This window comes from Suillus clintonianus, assembly GCF_016758775.1.
Source record: "Suillus clintonianus strain FC179 chromosome Unknown DEU56scaffold_19, whole genome shotgun sequence".
Taxonomy (NCBI): Eukaryota; Fungi; Basidiomycota; class Agaricomycetes; order Boletales; family Suillaceae; genus Suillus; species Suillus clintonianus.
The window spans coordinates 175,525-191,758 of NW_024539243.1; the positions used below are offsets into that span (position 1 = coordinate 175,525).

Below are 16,234 nucleotides of genomic sequence, written 5' to 3' on the forward strand. Positions count from 1 at the left end.
AAATCAAAGTACTCTTTCCGTGGGTCGAGGATGTTGGCAAGGTCATCCCAGTTCGTTTTAGGCGCCGTGCGAGCGATAGCGTATCCACTGCTCATGAAGCTTCCGCCATGGCTCAGTTGTGTTTACCCGTGGTACAGGCCGTTGCAGGTGCAATTCCACTTTTCGGTGCTCCGATGCAGGAAGCTATCGGTGGATTATTGGCAATACTTCAAGCTATAGATGTGGGAGCTTAACTTATTTTTTATGTTTACGAGGACGTTTCTTGATTTCAAAGACCATCACAGAGACGTGGTCAGAATCAGGCAGACCTAAATAGCCTGAAATTACGACTCAATCGATTAAGCAACTGCTTGTGCAACGCTCCACCTGCCTGGGATGCTGTGGAACAAAACCGGAGGGATTCCTTAATCAGGTATACACCTTGTTGATGTGTGCTTGAATTTGCCTTACATCGAGTTGCACTTAGGATGTTGCAGGAGACTTCCGCCAAACTGACAAAGCTGCATAACCGTCGTCCTGAATACATATCCGTCACACAAGCTATCACTGGATGCTCCAGTGAAATTGACCGTTATCTGATTGATTGTTTGGTTGTGTTCATCTCTCTAGAATTGATTGTGTTCACTTATTACTCCACTTGGGTAGTGGTCATCCCAAATGCAAAATCACCGTGACATGCATGAAATATCAGTAATTCTACAGCAGCAGCAGGATCATCAGAAGCTACTGATGACAATGCAAAGCCTCATAATCCATGGACAGTCCTCTGTAGGACCGACTGCAACACAGTCAATCGGGGCTGTCGAACTTGGCTGTGTGACACTAGTAGATGCAACAGGCCACGAACATCCAATATCAGTGAACTTCTGCACCTCATTTCAGGTCCGCCTCACTATCGTAAAAATCCGTCTTAGGGAAGCTTGCTCATCAAATTCTCTAGCAACTCCATGAGATGTTCCAAGTTCTGTTTAAACGTGACTCGATCGAAGCTCGAATTCAAAGACAGTATATGGAGGAAGGACAGCACGATTTGTGCATTGACGACGACAAACAAGTAACCCGACTCACACGCCACGAATGGCCAAACATTGAAGCAGGCACGAAGATTGTCATGAGGGTTATCATTGAACAGTCGACACCATCATCCGCTCAAATTGACTACCGATGTCAGTTTTGCAGTGCTGTCAATCGTGCTAGCCTTGGGTCTAAATGCTCTATTGATTGGTGAGTATGTTTGTTTTCTGGGTTTTGATGGCGCCTAACTGTGGCAACCGGAAGTCGAGTATGCAAACGACGATTTCAGATATCCTGCGAACCTTTCTATGCAGAGGGGGACATTCCTGACACAGAAGTGCATTACCTTATTCGCAACTTTCTCGTCCAGCAAACTGTATGTCATCATGAAACTTCGCTAGCAATCTACAGCTGAATATGTACGATTTCCCGCTCTCAGGTTGTGGCTACGATGTCAGAAATGATTCAAAGGAGGGAATATCTGCAAGCTGGCATAAATGCCTTTGAGCAATCTATCCAAACTGTGCTCGCACAAACTACGAGAGGCTTCCCCGATGAATTATGGTCGGCGAGGTTAGAAAAGATGCGCAAAGAACTCCACAGTCGCAAGGTTCTCTTTCTCAGAGTTAACCAGGCCATCCAGCTGGTTCCAAATACCCCTGGTGTATCCAACATCTCTGTAAGTCAAGTCGGCGTATGCTTGAAGCTTCCTATTCATGCAAAAATATGGCGGCCTCTGCTGCTGGTCAACAGGTATTGCCCGATGTAGCGAGGCGTAAAACTAGCGGTCCTTCGCAACTTTCAATGCCAGGTCAGGCCCATCCCATAAATTCCCGACAGGATGGTCAGATACGACGCCCAGGTGTTTGTCCCACACGCTCTAGCCCCATTCCCCAGTGGCTAATATGAGCAACGAAAGACTGCGAAAGAGAAACCAAAGACTCTGTACTGGTAGGGAGTTCGGATAGAGTATCAAGCGTATGTATCTCACCTCGATCTTGGTGGAAAGGGCTTAGGTGGGACGACACAGCTACGCTAACTATGAACCTGTCTGTATAGGGGATGATGTAATGCTACAGCTACCGCGACATCACACCAGCGAGAACGATAGCAAATGGAAACAAGTAAAGGAGGGCAACTCTTTGTGTGTCCAGTCCTCACACACGCAGTTAGAGTGGAGTGTTTGCAGTTGCAAGGCTCTGTTTTTCCCGCACACCAAGCAGAAAATCCTAAAAGAACCCTAGTAGGGAGGTCAGTGGCCCTGAATGCGAGAAGAGAGAGTGGCTATGCGCGAGCGTAGCAGTCGAAACCGCTGACACGGCACTGGAAGCAGAGTCATGATTTGACTTGATCAAGCATGTGATGTCTTCACGTAGTGATAATACGCTACCGAGAATCCCATCTCAATACTTGTTTAGTCTGCTATTGGCACCAAGTAGTAGCCTGTGCAACAGATGTGCGAGATACAAACCCGAACTGCGTTCATATCCGCTGCTTGTAGGATAACGGCAATGAATAAGAAAGTTCGGAGACTCACCTGGCGGCCACTGGAAGTTTGAATGAGGAAGACACCAAGTCCACGAAATTGCACTGGCGGAGTGTTGACATACGTGGTCAGCGCGTCAGCTCCAGCTATCAAACCATGAGACTTGCTTGGTTATGGTATCCGGTCAGGTTCGCAGACGTTCCATAGTTCGGTGCAAAAGTGTATGTACTAGGCAAGTAGATGCAGTCGCCGTATGGAATTTAGAGAGTACACACCGCGAGTTACTCGTCACTTAGAAATGGTAATATGTCACCTACAACTCGGGTTCAACACCGAGCGCTCACGGTATCAATGAGAATGTCCAGGGCCTGTCAATCATAGTAATGGAAAAGGAGTATGAGTCATCAGCAAGTATTGTCAGAAGGGTGAGGTCACGCACCTTATGCCAAGGCGGAGGTAAGGTGCAAGAATCTTGTTTGGCTATTTAGACCGCGCACACACCTTCAGTGACCTTCTTAATGCACCTGGTCAGCGCCTATAACCTCTACATAAGCTCTTAGAACCTAAGAGAGCTTCTGCAGGAGTCACAGGTTCTGCTGAGCACGCTTCTTGACACAAATGGATAGATGTTGACAATAGGCTACCTGATAATCCCATGTCTTTACACAGCTTGCCTGTTGACACGCCCAGGTATTTTAACCTGTGCCGCGAACACGAGGACAACGGATGGACCATGCGTCTGATTAGACGATTTAAGTGAAGACCGCCAACAAGGCCTCGACTCCAGAAAAAACAGATGCCGCTGTCAAAACCTTAAGTCCCTGTCGTTCGTGAGTGAATTGCAATTCTTCCGAACGGTACTTGCCTGGGCGGCATACTGCTGAGGCAAATAATAGAATTGCTCGCTAAGGACAAGCGAATGGATCATTGCGAATATTTCTCGCAGAACGCCGCAGCGAGCAACACGCGAATATCGGCACGCTATGGGTTTGAATAGGCTTCTCATGAGTGATGCTTCGTGCGCTTCGGTCGACAAGAGTTGATGAGAAAGACTAATTAAACTCACTGGCATTATTCGCTTGTGCAAGATATCCCAGCCATGATCCCAGCGAGCTCACATACATAGTACGCGGCCTTGACTTAAGATGGCCGAGCGCCTATTGCCGAGTAGCATGGCAGGCATGGCCCCAGCCCGATCAGATACTCGAACGCCGACGGGAATATAGCCTACTGGTCAGTGATGGGCCTCTCGTGATCTTCCTTGCCGACCAACAAGCATCTCACACTACTCGCGCCCAAAGGTGTGGACTGTCCTGATTCTTTTTTTGCTCTCTCTGGAGTCTGTGCCATCAGTAGTTCTAACGAAACAGCAAGTATGGCATCAGCTCACCGCAGTGACGAAACATTTTGATGGGGAATTCAAGCGCCCTAAGGCCCGTCGGAAGCATATTCAACTATGGGGCAGATAAACCCCATGGTCTCCGTACAATATTACGCATCGGCTAAAGTTCACGTACAGTCGAAGACAGCACTGTGAAAGGCAAGATTCAACGAAACGCAAACAACCGAGACATGGCCATGTGCCTATGCCAGCTCGCCTACTGATTCCGGAGATACCTGCCATGAAGACATTGCCGTTTCACATGGATAGAGCACAGCATAATAAAGATGAAATCACTGACGAGAGATTTGAGACCTGAAATACGTCGGGATTCGAGTATGCATCATTCCGGAGCAAATTCCCACGAAGGCCCCATTGCGATCATCGCATCGATTGTTGTGCAGTCGTGGGGCTTGCGTAGTGGCTGGCTCTAAGTAGTTATCAGGTTGCAACGAAGACAACCGTATGTGGAAGGACAAGACTTGAGACATCCTGAATCAAGTTCCTAGTAAGGCTCCATTAAGATCGACTTTGCTGTGCAGTCGTGGGCCTTGGCTGTGGCTGTCTCTTAGCAGTTATCAGATTGCAACGAAGGACAAACTCTATGTGTGTGAACAGGTGTGAATGAACGTTATCAGATAGCGCGCTCACACAATGTCAAAGTGGTGCTTACCGAATAGTAACCTGTAGCAACAGCAGGGCGACATCCACGTTTGGCTGAGCAACCTTTTAGCCACAGTTTTGATCATTCCATACCCACACCAAACCGTCATCATCGGCAGGCAAGAAGATGTCAATTCGGAAGCAGATGAAGCCATGCTTCAAAGTGGCCAACTTCATCTGCTTTAGACTTGTGGCGCTTGTTAGAAACAGACTGTGGTTGCACTGCCGCACTTCAAGGACCCTTGAACTCGTCACGAGAGCGAACTAGCCAGATACAGCTGAGGTTGTTCACAGGCACTGGAGTCTGTTTCGCACAGGATCCGGAAATTAAAGCGCAAGAAAGGGGCTTCTTGATTTATCTGATAAAATATGAAGGGCCCTCGGTAAAATAAACCGGCGTGGGGTATAACGCATAGCCGCAATGATCGCAATTGGTGGCAAGCCCCGCTGTAATGTCACCACGCCCTTTATAGATTTGCCTCATCGTGAAATCACTGCGCTTGCGCGGTAACTTAACAACATTGGACAAAGTGCGTGGCACGTCATGAGCAACTAGTACTCGTAGATTGCTGATATCCCAACGAGACAGCAAATCAGCACCGAGACCTACCGTGAGCAGCGGGTTCATTTGGTGATGAGCCCACATGTTGGCAATCTAGCAACGCGGTGTGAGCCTGGCCAAAAATTCTCAGATGGACTAGGACGAACCAAAGTTCCTGTGCAGAAGTCGGTTTAGGGTTAATAAAATGCAAAGTTATGAACACTATCAACGCCACATTGATAAAAGCATTGACAAGACGTGTAATCGGGTGGAAGGTTCGACCCAGAATGTAGCATAGAGTCCCGCGAGCTGACGACTTGGACGTGGCATTGGGCAAGAGGTTAATTGTACTCCATTGAATTATCCCCCGTGCCTGCAAACAGTAAACAGTTTTCAATTGGCTGGCGAGGGAAACTCGTGCGCTTACATAATCTGAAAGTTGGTTGCCTTGTCGCACGTTGTTCAAGTACTCTAGTTGGTTCGACGAACACAGTGAGCTCTTTCCAAGACTGCGATGCCCATCAAGCACCTGGAAAGTACGTTTTATTTTCCCTCAAATGTAGGAGTAGAGGAACTGCAGTTAAAATTGACGTGTAACCTAAAAACGAAACAGACCACCTCTCCGACCGGAAGCACACGCAATCATTTTCTCTGTCTGTGTTATCCGACTCGCGTTTAGGAATTGATGCATCTTACTACCTCAAATTATTGACGGATAATCCACCCTCGCGCGAGCCTCTGCTCGCTGCGACTGGTGGCTTACCCTTGGCGCTAACGACACGCATCGAGTCTGATTTGCGTACGCTCGAAAAACTACGAATAAAACCTGTGTTCGTTTTTCCTGGCCTTTTGCCGAGCAAGCGCTGGAAGCAATACCAACATCACTTGGAGCACAATGATGCATGCAGGGACCGGAGGGATGCTTGGGCAAAGTACGAGGCTGGCCAGGAAGAAGCCGCCGTAAAACTGTTCGAGGGCAGAAGTGGGCTCCAGCAATGGGACTTATGGCGCATGGTCTTGAGGATATTCAGACATCGGAATGTGGAGTTTTTGGTTGCTCCATACGTCGCTTGGGCTCAGGTAGGTCGAAACCATCTCTCGCGCGATGTTTTGTTGATGCATCCCGAACAGCTGATTTATATGCAACGACACCCAAAATCATATATTCATGCAATCTTTGGACCGACAGACACCCTACTCTATCCAGGGGTAGACAAATTAATCACTTCGCTTGACCTCACCTCTGCGACACCATCTTTTTCCTTCGTATCCAAACGTACTATCTTGGGTGACTTGGGTCTAAGCGAGGACCAGTTTCTTGATGTTGGCATCCTTGTTGGTTTCGAGCATTCGCCACCCTTTCCACCAACTGTTCACGAACAGGCATTAAAGGCCACGGTGGACATGGTCAAGTATTACAAGTCCGGTCATGCTGCCGTTTCCGCTTTCGCCGAGCACCCCGCTGTCAAGAGTATGCAGTATCCCGATCAGTACGCGCGCACGCGTTCAATGATCAAATACTCCCTCATATTCTCATCTGAAGGAAGTGTCACCCCACTTCCCCTTGCAATCACCACACCAGCACACGGTCCTAATCACCCCCATCATCCGACAGCTGCGGATATACCTTCAGATCTTCATGAAATCTTCACGCACCGTCTTCCTGACGAAATCTATTTCTATCTCTCCCGTGGACTCTTGGGGCCCCAAGCTCTGGTTTGGCTGACCAGTGGTCAGATCGTTGAACCTCCACCGCTTGATAACGGTGAGACAACGGAGTACAAGCGGTTTGTCAAGGAGGTTATCACCGATGGCCAGACAGGACCGCGGGCGACAGCTCTCGCGCTCATTAGCAGTGTTTCACATCAATTTTGGAACAACCGGAAGGTAGCGGGTAACTTTTGGTTTGAGAACCCCGCGCCCCACGGTCAGAAGTTTGTGCAACACAACTCACCACAAACTGTGCAGCTTGCCGAACGCGTGGCAGGGTGGAACGTTAGCTATGCCATTGTTGAGGAGGAACTTCGGAGGCAAAACGTGAGTTCCCGAGGCGCTTACGAATTGGGTCATCTGACAGTCTGGGTCGGCCTAGTCTTCCACTATCGATTTCGCACTTTGCCTTGGAGCGACAGCATCGGAGAAACTTGCATCGCGTACCAAGGCAAAGACAAATGTCCCGAATGGTCAGCTGGACAAAAAGGATGAGGTGGTGGCTAATGTGGTATGGCGGTTCCTGGAACTCAGAGGGTAAGCGCCAACCTGCCAGCTGAGCATACTTGTGACACTGCAACTATAGGTTCCTGCTCAACTCTCACACTCACTCGCCACTAGCCCGCGCCATGTACACAGCAATTAAACAAGCTCGTCTGAATGACAAGTTTCAGGATCCTCTTTATCTGTTTCTGGAACTCGTGAGGGCTGGGGTAATGCACGGTCACTTATGGTCAGGCCGAGCGTTCAGTGGGGGACCCAGTTTCGGTACCGGTGAGCGGAATTCACATACGGGCTTTCTTTGGATTGATAGGCTGATAATCACACGCAGATGATGAAAAATCATGCATGCTACTGGTCATGAGAGTGCTTAGCATCGTGCCTTTGAATTTCAAGGTGAATTTTCTAAATTCAGTCCGATCGTGCATCACTTTAATGCTATTTCCTAATATAGTCACAACCATGGTCTGCACCATTGTCACGTGAATTGCTTGTGTTCAACTCGTTTGTGCGTTCATTGACTCGGGCGCTTCGAACGCTGCTTGAGGTGACGACATTGAACATGTTACTTCGTTCTGACGCACGACGGGCACGGGAAGATCTTTTGGACATTACCATCTCGCTCCCCTTCCAATCTGAGGTAAACACAGGATTCGGAGTGCTTGCCAAGGTGTACCTGGATGCCCTGACTCACCTGAACAATCAAACGCGAGTACTGGACCCTAACGCAGAAGGTGTTAAAGAGTCCAAAGCGATGGCCCTTGAGATATGTGAAGACACGTTTCCGGGAGTGAAAAGTCCGAAACAAGAAGTGGAACGAGGATTCCGGTTCTGGGACATTGTAAGTGTCTTTGTTCGATTGCAGTGGTGATATGGTTAACATGTGTTGTTGTTTGCAGGCGCTGACTGCCATGAGGCAACTTCACTCAGAGGGTGCTGTACTTCGCGAGTTGATTGACCAGTTTGAAGCAGCAGAGGCGTGGCTTGCGCCGATGCGGCCATGAGATTATCGATCAGACGGTCTCTAAGAGATACAGAGTGATGTAGCTAGGTTTTGCAATGCAGAAAATATTTTTCGAGATAGGAGGGAAGCGACCTTGGAAGCGATCAATTAGAATGGCCGTTAGAAAGGGTACAAGGAGCGACGGAGGAGACGATGGGAAAAGGGACAAAGGAATGGGAGAGAGGCATGGGAAGTTGAGTGGCTTAATTAGGAAATCAAGATATTGGTGAGATGTTGAGATGATACGAGATCTGAGATGATTCAATGATACCTAATCGGGAATGACGCCTCTCGCTGTTTATCGCCCGATCCCCAGGTTTCTGGCTTCTCAGGGCTCTGCTTCGCTTTTTTTTCGAACAGCTGCCACAACAAATCTACAATCGAATATGCATGTCGCTCGCGTGGCGCCTCTCCCTTCAAATTTAAGGTCCAACTGAATCTCATCTTTACACCTTGAACACCCCCCCAACCTTCTGCCACAGATGCTCGACCAGTACAGCCCTATCATGCTACGCTCTGCTGTCTCGTTTGATCCTTACAATGAAAAGGTCAACCATCCAGGTCATCTCTATGTCCGTCAACCGCACGCAATCATTCAGCTCGTAGAGGCTTCACCACCTCCACGTCCTATATCATCTGTCATCGACTCTAGCTTCTCTTCTGGATCCTCGTATCCATCTACATCAGACTCTGAAGACGAGGAGGACTGCTCATCATACTGCTCGTCTTTCGTCACTCCTCCCCATCCTTCCCAGGACAGAGAACCTGTGGTATGGACAGACGATACATACGATGTCCGTCAGAAGCGTATACAGAATTGGAGAGATAATTCAATGAAAGCAATGACCGGTATGTTCCATTCCCCCCCACTGTTGCGCTCTTGGCTAAAACAATCCCACAGAGCCTCGCTCATCATCACTGAAACGAAAGTTGAATCAAAATCAAACAGACGATGATCTGGTTAGTCTTAATTGCTGTTACTCCTCGGACTTGTTTTATTGACCTCACGCTCATCAGGTCTCGCACACTCCAAAAAGATCGCGTTCGCGGGATCCCCACAGCGCATCCAGATTACTCGGGCACTCATGTACTGCGTGCGATACCCCTTTCTCATCAAGGCAAAGCCTGCGACAACACGGTCGCACTCCTCATATATCTGAGGCATGTCGGATAGCGGTCGAATACAATTTCGAATGACCGACTACTGCTTGCTTTGCTCTTTATGACGATCACGACCCCCCAGCATGTACGATAAACCCACCATTATTTTTTTTATTCACGTTTCGGTATCGTACATACTGATTTGCCATACTGTGTACCACCAATTGCAACGGATGGGATGTACATTATTGAATCACCTTGTTAATTATACCATATTAGCTCACTAGTACCTTTCCAATACCAACCATTTGACAATGACCGTTTCTGCGGAACAAAGCATGGGAATTGGCTGGCTGTACAGTAGACCAGCCTTTGGTATTCGCTTTCGGTCGACATCTTCCGCAGCGCCGGAGCATCAGTCTTTGGCTACTCCTGGCTACTCCCGCTCCCACGTCGAGGACGGACAAGGCGTTTGGTCTGCTGGGAGCAACCGTGTCCTTTTCTCCCCTTGTGATCAACTCCGGTAATAACTCTGAGAGTGCCTGTGACACCCTTGCAAATATAGACTCTTTTTCTCTCAATGATACGGAACCGACGTGGCAGTGACCTACTTGCTAAGTAGCATATGCACCAGTTCAAGCACAATCCCTGCTCTTTGATCGGAGTCGATGATACCCCGCAGTTTGACGCTCGTCCGGTAATTCACCATCCGAGTCCAGAAGTCCACTCCCCGAGGAAGGCATATGCATATCCATTGCCGTACATATTATCATACAAATATGACAATGACAGTGCGGCAAGTGGGCCACTTCGAAACTTCGTTCACATGCTTCTCAGTCGCGTTTTAGGCAAAGGCAACGGAGCAGAGCAGAGCTTGGAAGATGGGTCTCGATCTCCGCACCTTATGCGAGTACCCACGAAGATCAAGGAGATTGCAATTGCGTTTTTTCTCAGCTTTTGATCAAGACGATGGGTCTCAGGCGCGTAACCCCGCATTTTTGCTGGCTGACAGTTATGTTTCTCTCTGGTTTGTTCCTCCCTGGATCGCTACTTTCCCGTGAAGCAGTGAAAAGGAGACGGCCAAGGTACCATTGGACGTCTAGCTGATTAGCCTAGATGGATCGTGCCGAGTATATAATAATCACCGTGCAGTGTGAGAAGTGGCCCCTTCTAGTGCACTGCAGTAGACCGCTGTTGTGAGAAATGGTTTCAGCCTATGTATATACTTGGACCTCTCTCGCTCATTTGACCAGCTCATCAGCAGCGCTCGTTCTGGGATTATCCCGGTTCACCATGATAGCCGAAATTCCTCCCCACCAATAAGAGTCCTCCATTTTCAGCGCTTAACGCTAGGCCTCACGCGTGGAACGTAAAGGCCAAGAAGCCCTGCAGCTAGGTAACTTGATCACGACCTATCAAGTTAGAAGTTCAATGGGCCCTTTTTGACAGCAAAAGGCCGTCGATTGTGGTGTGGCTTCTGCCGCGCGGTTAGAAACTTCTACCCTGCCCCGAACAAAGTCACGAGCCTACTTTTTCAAAAAGGCATTCCCATGGCCCTACGTGCAAACGACACGGCACTTGCACGGCACTTTACCTTCGCACTCACGTCAAGAACCCACACACATTATTCTCCATTCAGCTCTCAAGTCCGCGCTCGGGTTGCCCCTCGATTGACCGTACTCCACGGGCGCTTACACGCTCTTAATGTCTAAATTGATTCTCTCGAGAACAAGAAACTTGTGTTCGATGAGAATCCTTGGGAAAGACCACTAGAGAACTACTATGTTTAGCTTCTCTCTCTAATAAAAGAAATCGCATAGAGCCTTGTGCTAGGCATCTGCTATCCGAGCTCATCGATCATCGTGTTCATCGATCCGCTGTTGTCCGGCCCATCATTGATATCGAAGGATGTTCGACGGGTTTCCATCGTATGAACACGTGAGTTGTGCCGAATTGTTTCGAGGATGCACGGTATCGGTCCGGATTAACGCAACCCTTCAATGCAGGAACGGGTGACGGTGGGAAGAGCTGTGGGTTTCTCCTTTGCTTTGTTGCATATGTTCTTCTTCCTAATTTTGTTTGCAGAAAAACTAAAACTAAACTTGCCTGTGAGGCGGTCCGAGGTTCAATCATTGTGTACTCACCTTTGGTCACCGGTGTGCCTCATCTGTGGGTGTGAAGACATCATCATCCGTGCAGGAACGGACGATGGTGGGAACCTGTGAGTTTCTCTTGTTTGCTGGTATGATTCTCTTAGCTTTGCGTTGCTAATTTTGTTACAAGAAAGAAAGCTTGCTGTGGAGCGATCCGAGGTCTTTGTGACCAGCCATCCCGTGGAGCACATCGTCATCATGAGCGTCATCACTACGAATAGGTCCGTCCCCCCAGGCGCTACAACGCGGGACGAACATCCTGAGCGTGAGTGAACAGCTCATGATATGACGAAGTTCCACTGATCTGCGGAGATGATGCAATACATGCTGCTTCATGGAACAGCACCAAACGTAGTCATTGGTACTCGTGTGGTATCGATGATATCTAGTGGCTGCAGGCCTCGAGGCTGAGGGTCTCGCGCCTTTGTGCTACTTTCAGGCGGTGCGCATGCAATGCGCTCGGATCATCGACCGCGGTCGTCCGACCCTGTAAGTACCTTATTTCCATCCTCTCTTCTCATACGTTTTGAACGTTGACCACGCTATGAATGAGCTGGATGCGTGAGTGCATCCATCTCTCATATTGCCAACTCTCGTGATTCCTCGACTCTCGACCCCATTTCGCTACGGTCTGTCGGGCCTTGCATGAGGCTTGCGGCGTTTCTCAAGCAATGCCTCGGCACGTTACACTTTTTCTGGGGTGCCTACTTATTCTTGGGTACGGTACCGCAGGCGAACACTCCAGATTGTGCTAAACTGGTACTAAGCTAGCAGTATAAACAAAAGAGGAACGTTGGTGTAAAAATGGAAGAAGGTCCAGGTAGTACAACGTCCGTCTAGTCGCACTCACGGGATTCCAATGGAATAATTGCATGGGAGTTATAAATTCGAGCCTGAGAGCGCCTATATCCTTGTAGAGAGAAGTAGCTATGATACATCGAGGTGATCGGCTAGAGAGGTCCACACCACCCCCATCGACGGAGAAACTCTATGTCTATTTCAAGACCGTGGCCGTTCGACAACGAACCCTTCCTTCTAAAGGGAAAGGGATGGTTCCCTCGGGGTAAGTTCACCTATCAGAATGGAGGGGGGCTGGCTGGTTCAGATCGGTGGAGCGTTACTATTTCCTGGACGGGCTCACGTGGATGGACTGGGGGGTGACGGTGTCTGGGCTGTTTGCATCATTGCGAAGGGTTCTTGATAATGAGGACAAGTAAATTGTGACGAGATTTTAAGCTTCACGTTCGGCATTGTCGAGCCGGAATATATTTATTTTCACACGACGAGCCTGGACTTTCCTCTGTTGATAACCGTTCCATTTCATTGCAATTGCGTGTGTGGGTGACATTGAGCCCTATATCAAACCATTCTTGGCCTTTTTTAATTCATATTATCGTTGCACAGTTTCGCGATCGTTTAGAATTATTAAAGAGCTATTAATCCAGGGCACCCACACAATAAATATTCAGGGTTAGATACCTGTTCGTCCAGGTAGCCTTACTATCATTCGTTCTGACCCTGTACGCCACCTACTTACCAGAACATACTTAGGGATATGCATATGCTCTGGGGGATGGACCGGAACTTGGTTCCCGATCAGAAGCAGAGACAATTTGGTTAATATTCGCTCGGGCACAACCTCGGGGAATTGATTCGCCCACGGTTTCTCGTATCGTATCTATCAAGCGCCTTGTGAAGATCCTCGTTTGATTCTTCCTGCGCGCTTGATCAGAGGGTTCGGATTTTATAAATAAGTCAAAGCAATTGCATACTTCGAAATGTCACGAACAGAGAATAGTGAGCCATGTGTTATTGTCACGGAACGCAGTACCCGCAGCGAGCTCTAACAAGAACATTAGGAATTTCTAGAACCCAGCTCGTCTCGTGTTCAACCACCGAGTGTTCCCATTATCTGGAAACTCTTTCCCCCTTTAACAGAATTGACACCGCCTCTTTCGGGAAGCTTAAGATTGTTCAACGTGTGAATGGTTGGCTGCCAATGGTATCCAAGCAGTGGTAATGAAACTGGAGCTGCCTGAAACAGAACCCGCAACGAGTGGTTCCCGAAGTTTTCAGTGACATCGTGACAAAGGAAGGTTTTTTTGCCTTCGCGACTGTGAACAAGGTGTCTGTAGTTGTTAACTTGGCATGAGCGGTTGCCCATCGTGGTCTGCCGCATCTAGGCCGTGGAGAGAGAGCCGCCGTATTTACGATCCTTTTGAAGGAGTTCTGTTGCGAGTCTGTTGCCAGGTTCCTTGTCATTTTTAGAGGGATGGTTGATTAACTTACTTGCTTGGCGTGATCAGCGGAGTATGAAGTGTCCTGCGCACAAAGCAACTCCGCTAGGTCTGCATTCGGCCGGCTTGTCTTATCGGCACACTATCAGCCCACCATGCAGTCGTTCAAGTTCAAAGGCAATAAGCACTCCAGGTCGTCGGATAGCTCGACTTTACCCCTCAGTAATTCAGATACGAGGTCCCCTCCATCACGATTCTCGCTTACAAGGCGTTGCACACGTCTTTTGGTGGGACTAATCTTGGTCTGCCTATTTTTGTTCTTCTCGCGCACAAAGGCGACCGTACCACCATCTTGGCTTCAGGACCAGTCTCTCGCCGAAAAGCACTCACTACCGCCGTTGTACGAGGAATACCATGACTATGAACGACACTTGCCCCAGCATAATCTTTCATTGCCTTTCCCAGAGGGGCGTGACGCAAAGTTCTTCTGGGCAGCCAACCATGTCACCAGTATGAATAATCGGTTATGCTTTCAGCTCATGACTTACCATTACCAGGTTCAGGATGGGGAAATGCCATGCAGGAGCTTGTGATGAATGCCGTGCTGGCTCATGCAACTAAACGAGCGTACGTTCCACGTGTTTATGGCTTTTATTCACCCCTCAATCTCTTCTCTCGCCTCGCTAGCTTCGTGTTCGATAATTTCACATGGGAACGGAATGCTCCCGATTACTCGACGTTTAATGGTAAACTCATACCTTCGCGTATACCCTTGTCAGCTATCATCGGTGGTGCGTTACCAATGTATTTTTTTTTCGAGCATATGCCGAAGCCGTTATCTTTATCTTGTGCAGGCCCCATAATAGGCTCGTCGTTTCCGCCTAGGGATGCTGCCCCTCGTGCTGTCTCTCGGGAGTACTTCAAAGAAGTATGCCCGAACCCTACCATCATCGACAGTTGGGAGGTGAACGAGCATCTTAGGCTGGACAATAACGTACCTGCGCTGCAAATATTTGACAAGTGGGTGGAGAAATTGAATTCGATCGACGACCCATGCGTTGAGATACGACAGGAATCATTCCAGCTGTTTGAGATATGGTAAGTCGCGGTGCTCTCGGCTCTCACTGTTCTCAATTTTTCTATAGGCTATTCGGCTCGAGACGCATACTTTCAATCTGGCCTATCCTATCCAGGTCGCCTATCCTCACAGAATTTTCGTGGTCTCCGCTTGTTCTTCAGGCGTACGCGGAGAACGCTGACTTGTTCGTGCCGACTTCCTCGTTCCGATTTTTACCCTCGTTCATGAGCCCTTCCGGTCCGCCACCGCCACCGATTCCAACGACACTACATGACGTTCGCCCTCTTCTAACATCAAAGGAAATGGATCCTGTACGCGGGTTACTGGCTCTTCATATCCGCCGAGGCGATTTCGCGGGTCATTGTTCACATCTTGCCAACTGGTCTTCAGATTGGAACGGGTTCAACCAGTTCTCTGCCCTCCCTGACAAGTTCAGAGTACCTACGGACGGTGGGTGGGGCGAGACCACGGAGGCGAACACGAACATGTACTTTAAAGCGTGTTACCCAACAATCGAGCAGATCGTCGAGAAAGTCCGGGATGTGCTGGCTGATCAGAGGCGTCTGTATGGATCCGCAAAGGAGTTGAAGAGCGTGTATGTTATGACGAATGGAGATGTGGAGTGGCTGCACCAGCTTAAGGAGGCGCTGATGCAGGTGAAGAAATGGAATGCTGTTGTTACGAGCAAGGATTTGAAGCTGAACTGGGAGGCGAAGCCTGTCGCACAGGCTGTGGATATGTTGATCGGTCAGCGTGCACAGGTGTTTATAGGCAACGGGGTGCGTTGCAAGTGTTTTTCTAGTACCAATCAGACTAATTGGTGTCGCAGTTTTCCAGCCTGACATCCAACATTGTGATGTTACGCAAGTTGGGGGACCTTCCCCCTGAAGATACTCGGTTCTGGACATGATGGCCTCCCGTTTTCGTTGTGTAATTTTATGATTTGTAAAAGTCACTGACGACTTGTCCCAACCTTTGGGGTCACTTCGCGAACGTCCCGGAGTCGGTATACACGGATTATGTCTGGCTTCCCCACGTCGCTTTTACGCCTTTCACTACAGCACGTTCATTTTTACATTATTGCTCAACTATACCACTTCTCTAGTTTGTTTGGGGCAACGTTTTTGGGTTAGCCATGAGGTGGTTATAAGTTAACGTCATTATAATCACATATGTCAGACACGGATCAAGTCATATTTCAATAAACTTTAGTCAGGCACATTTGGACCTGTCATTTGACGATCAGGAGAACAAGAAACCTTCTTGGCAGACCACACCCCCTCGGACAGTTGATAGTACTGTTGATTGCAGATTTAACCCTGGAGGTTTCTTGTATGCCGGCAGCCGTTCTGCGCGGTTCTCTCAG

The 16,234-nt window shown here is 48.7% G+C and overlaps 6 protein-coding genes across 6 annotated transcripts; all 6 read left to right on the plus strand.

The window, feature by feature from the left end:
- The first annotated feature begins 390 nt into the window (after nucleotides 1–390).
- Nucleotides 391–2,173, plus strand: DEU56DRAFT_789986 (uncharacterized protein). Its single transcript, XM_041352576.1, has 6 exons — nucleotides 391–590; nucleotides 646–882; nucleotides 941–1,224; nucleotides 1,279–1,390; nucleotides 1,454–1,693; nucleotides 1,768–2,173. The coding sequence occupies exons 1-6, from the start codon at nucleotides 468–470 to the stop codon at nucleotides 1,921–1,923; spliced, it is 1,152 nt and encodes a 383-aa protein (XP_041210803.1). The 5' UTR covers nucleotides 391–467; the 3' UTR covers nucleotides 1,924–2,173.
- Nucleotides 2,174–5,529: 3,356 nt separating this feature from the next.
- Nucleotides 5,530–7,148, plus strand: DEU56DRAFT_207094 (PIN domain-like protein). Its single transcript, XM_041345071.1, has 4 exons — nucleotides 5,530–5,621; nucleotides 5,699–6,165; nucleotides 6,217–6,575; nucleotides 6,629–7,148. Exons 1-4 carry the CDS (start codon nucleotides 5,600–5,602, stop codon nucleotides 6,678–6,680), a joined length of 900 nt encoding a protein of 299 aa, XP_041210804.1. The 5' UTR covers nucleotides 5,530–5,599; the 3' UTR covers nucleotides 6,681–7,148.
- Nucleotide 7,149: 1 nt separating this feature from the next.
- DEU56DRAFT_207095 (temperature dependent protein affecting M2 dsRNA replication) lies at nucleotides 7,150–8,455 on the plus strand. The gene is made up of 5 exons (XM_041345072.1): nucleotides 7,150–7,332; nucleotides 7,382–7,569; nucleotides 7,628–7,692; nucleotides 7,751–8,137; nucleotides 8,196–8,455. Exons 2-5 carry the CDS (start codon nucleotides 7,425–7,427, stop codon nucleotides 8,298–8,300), a joined length of 702 nt encoding a protein of 233 aa, XP_041210805.1. The 5' UTR covers nucleotides 7,150–7,332; nucleotides 7,382–7,424; the 3' UTR covers nucleotides 8,301–8,455.
- A 188-nt stretch (nucleotides 8,456–8,643) lies between these two features.
- On the plus strand, nucleotides 8,644–9,719 carry DEU56DRAFT_789997 (uncharacterized protein). Its single transcript, XM_041352577.1, has 3 exons — nucleotides 8,644–9,148; nucleotides 9,201–9,259; nucleotides 9,317–9,719. Exons 1-3 carry the CDS (start codon nucleotides 8,782–8,784, stop codon nucleotides 9,494–9,496), a joined length of 606 nt encoding a protein of 201 aa, XP_041210806.1. The 5' UTR covers nucleotides 8,644–8,781; the 3' UTR covers nucleotides 9,497–9,719.
- Nucleotides 9,720–11,308: 1,589 nt separating this feature from the next.
- DEU56DRAFT_754186 (uncharacterized protein) lies at nucleotides 11,309–12,770 on the plus strand (the record flags this gene model as incomplete). Its single annotated transcript, XM_041349786.1, has 8 exons — nucleotides 11,309–11,338; nucleotides 11,364–11,430; nucleotides 11,582–11,621; nucleotides 11,658–11,818; nucleotides 11,943–12,042; nucleotides 12,120–12,276; nucleotides 12,471–12,616; nucleotides 12,659–12,770. 8 exons carry the CDS (start codon nucleotides 11,309–11,311, stop codon nucleotides 12,768–12,770), a joined length of 813 nt encoding a protein of 270 aa, XP_041210807.1.
- A 1,143-nt stretch (nucleotides 12,771–13,913) lies between these two features.
- On the plus strand, nucleotides 13,914–16,111 carry DEU56DRAFT_790022 (uncharacterized protein). The gene is made up of 6 exons (XM_041352578.1): nucleotides 13,914–14,300; nucleotides 14,348–14,417; nucleotides 14,478–14,581; nucleotides 14,645–14,888; nucleotides 14,936–15,647; nucleotides 15,698–16,111. Exons 1-6 carry the CDS (start codon nucleotides 13,946–13,948, stop codon nucleotides 15,776–15,778), a joined length of 1,566 nt encoding a protein of 521 aa, XP_041210808.1. The 5' UTR covers nucleotides 13,914–13,945; the 3' UTR covers nucleotides 15,779–16,111.
- Nucleotides 16,112–16,234: the final 123 nt, after the last annotated feature.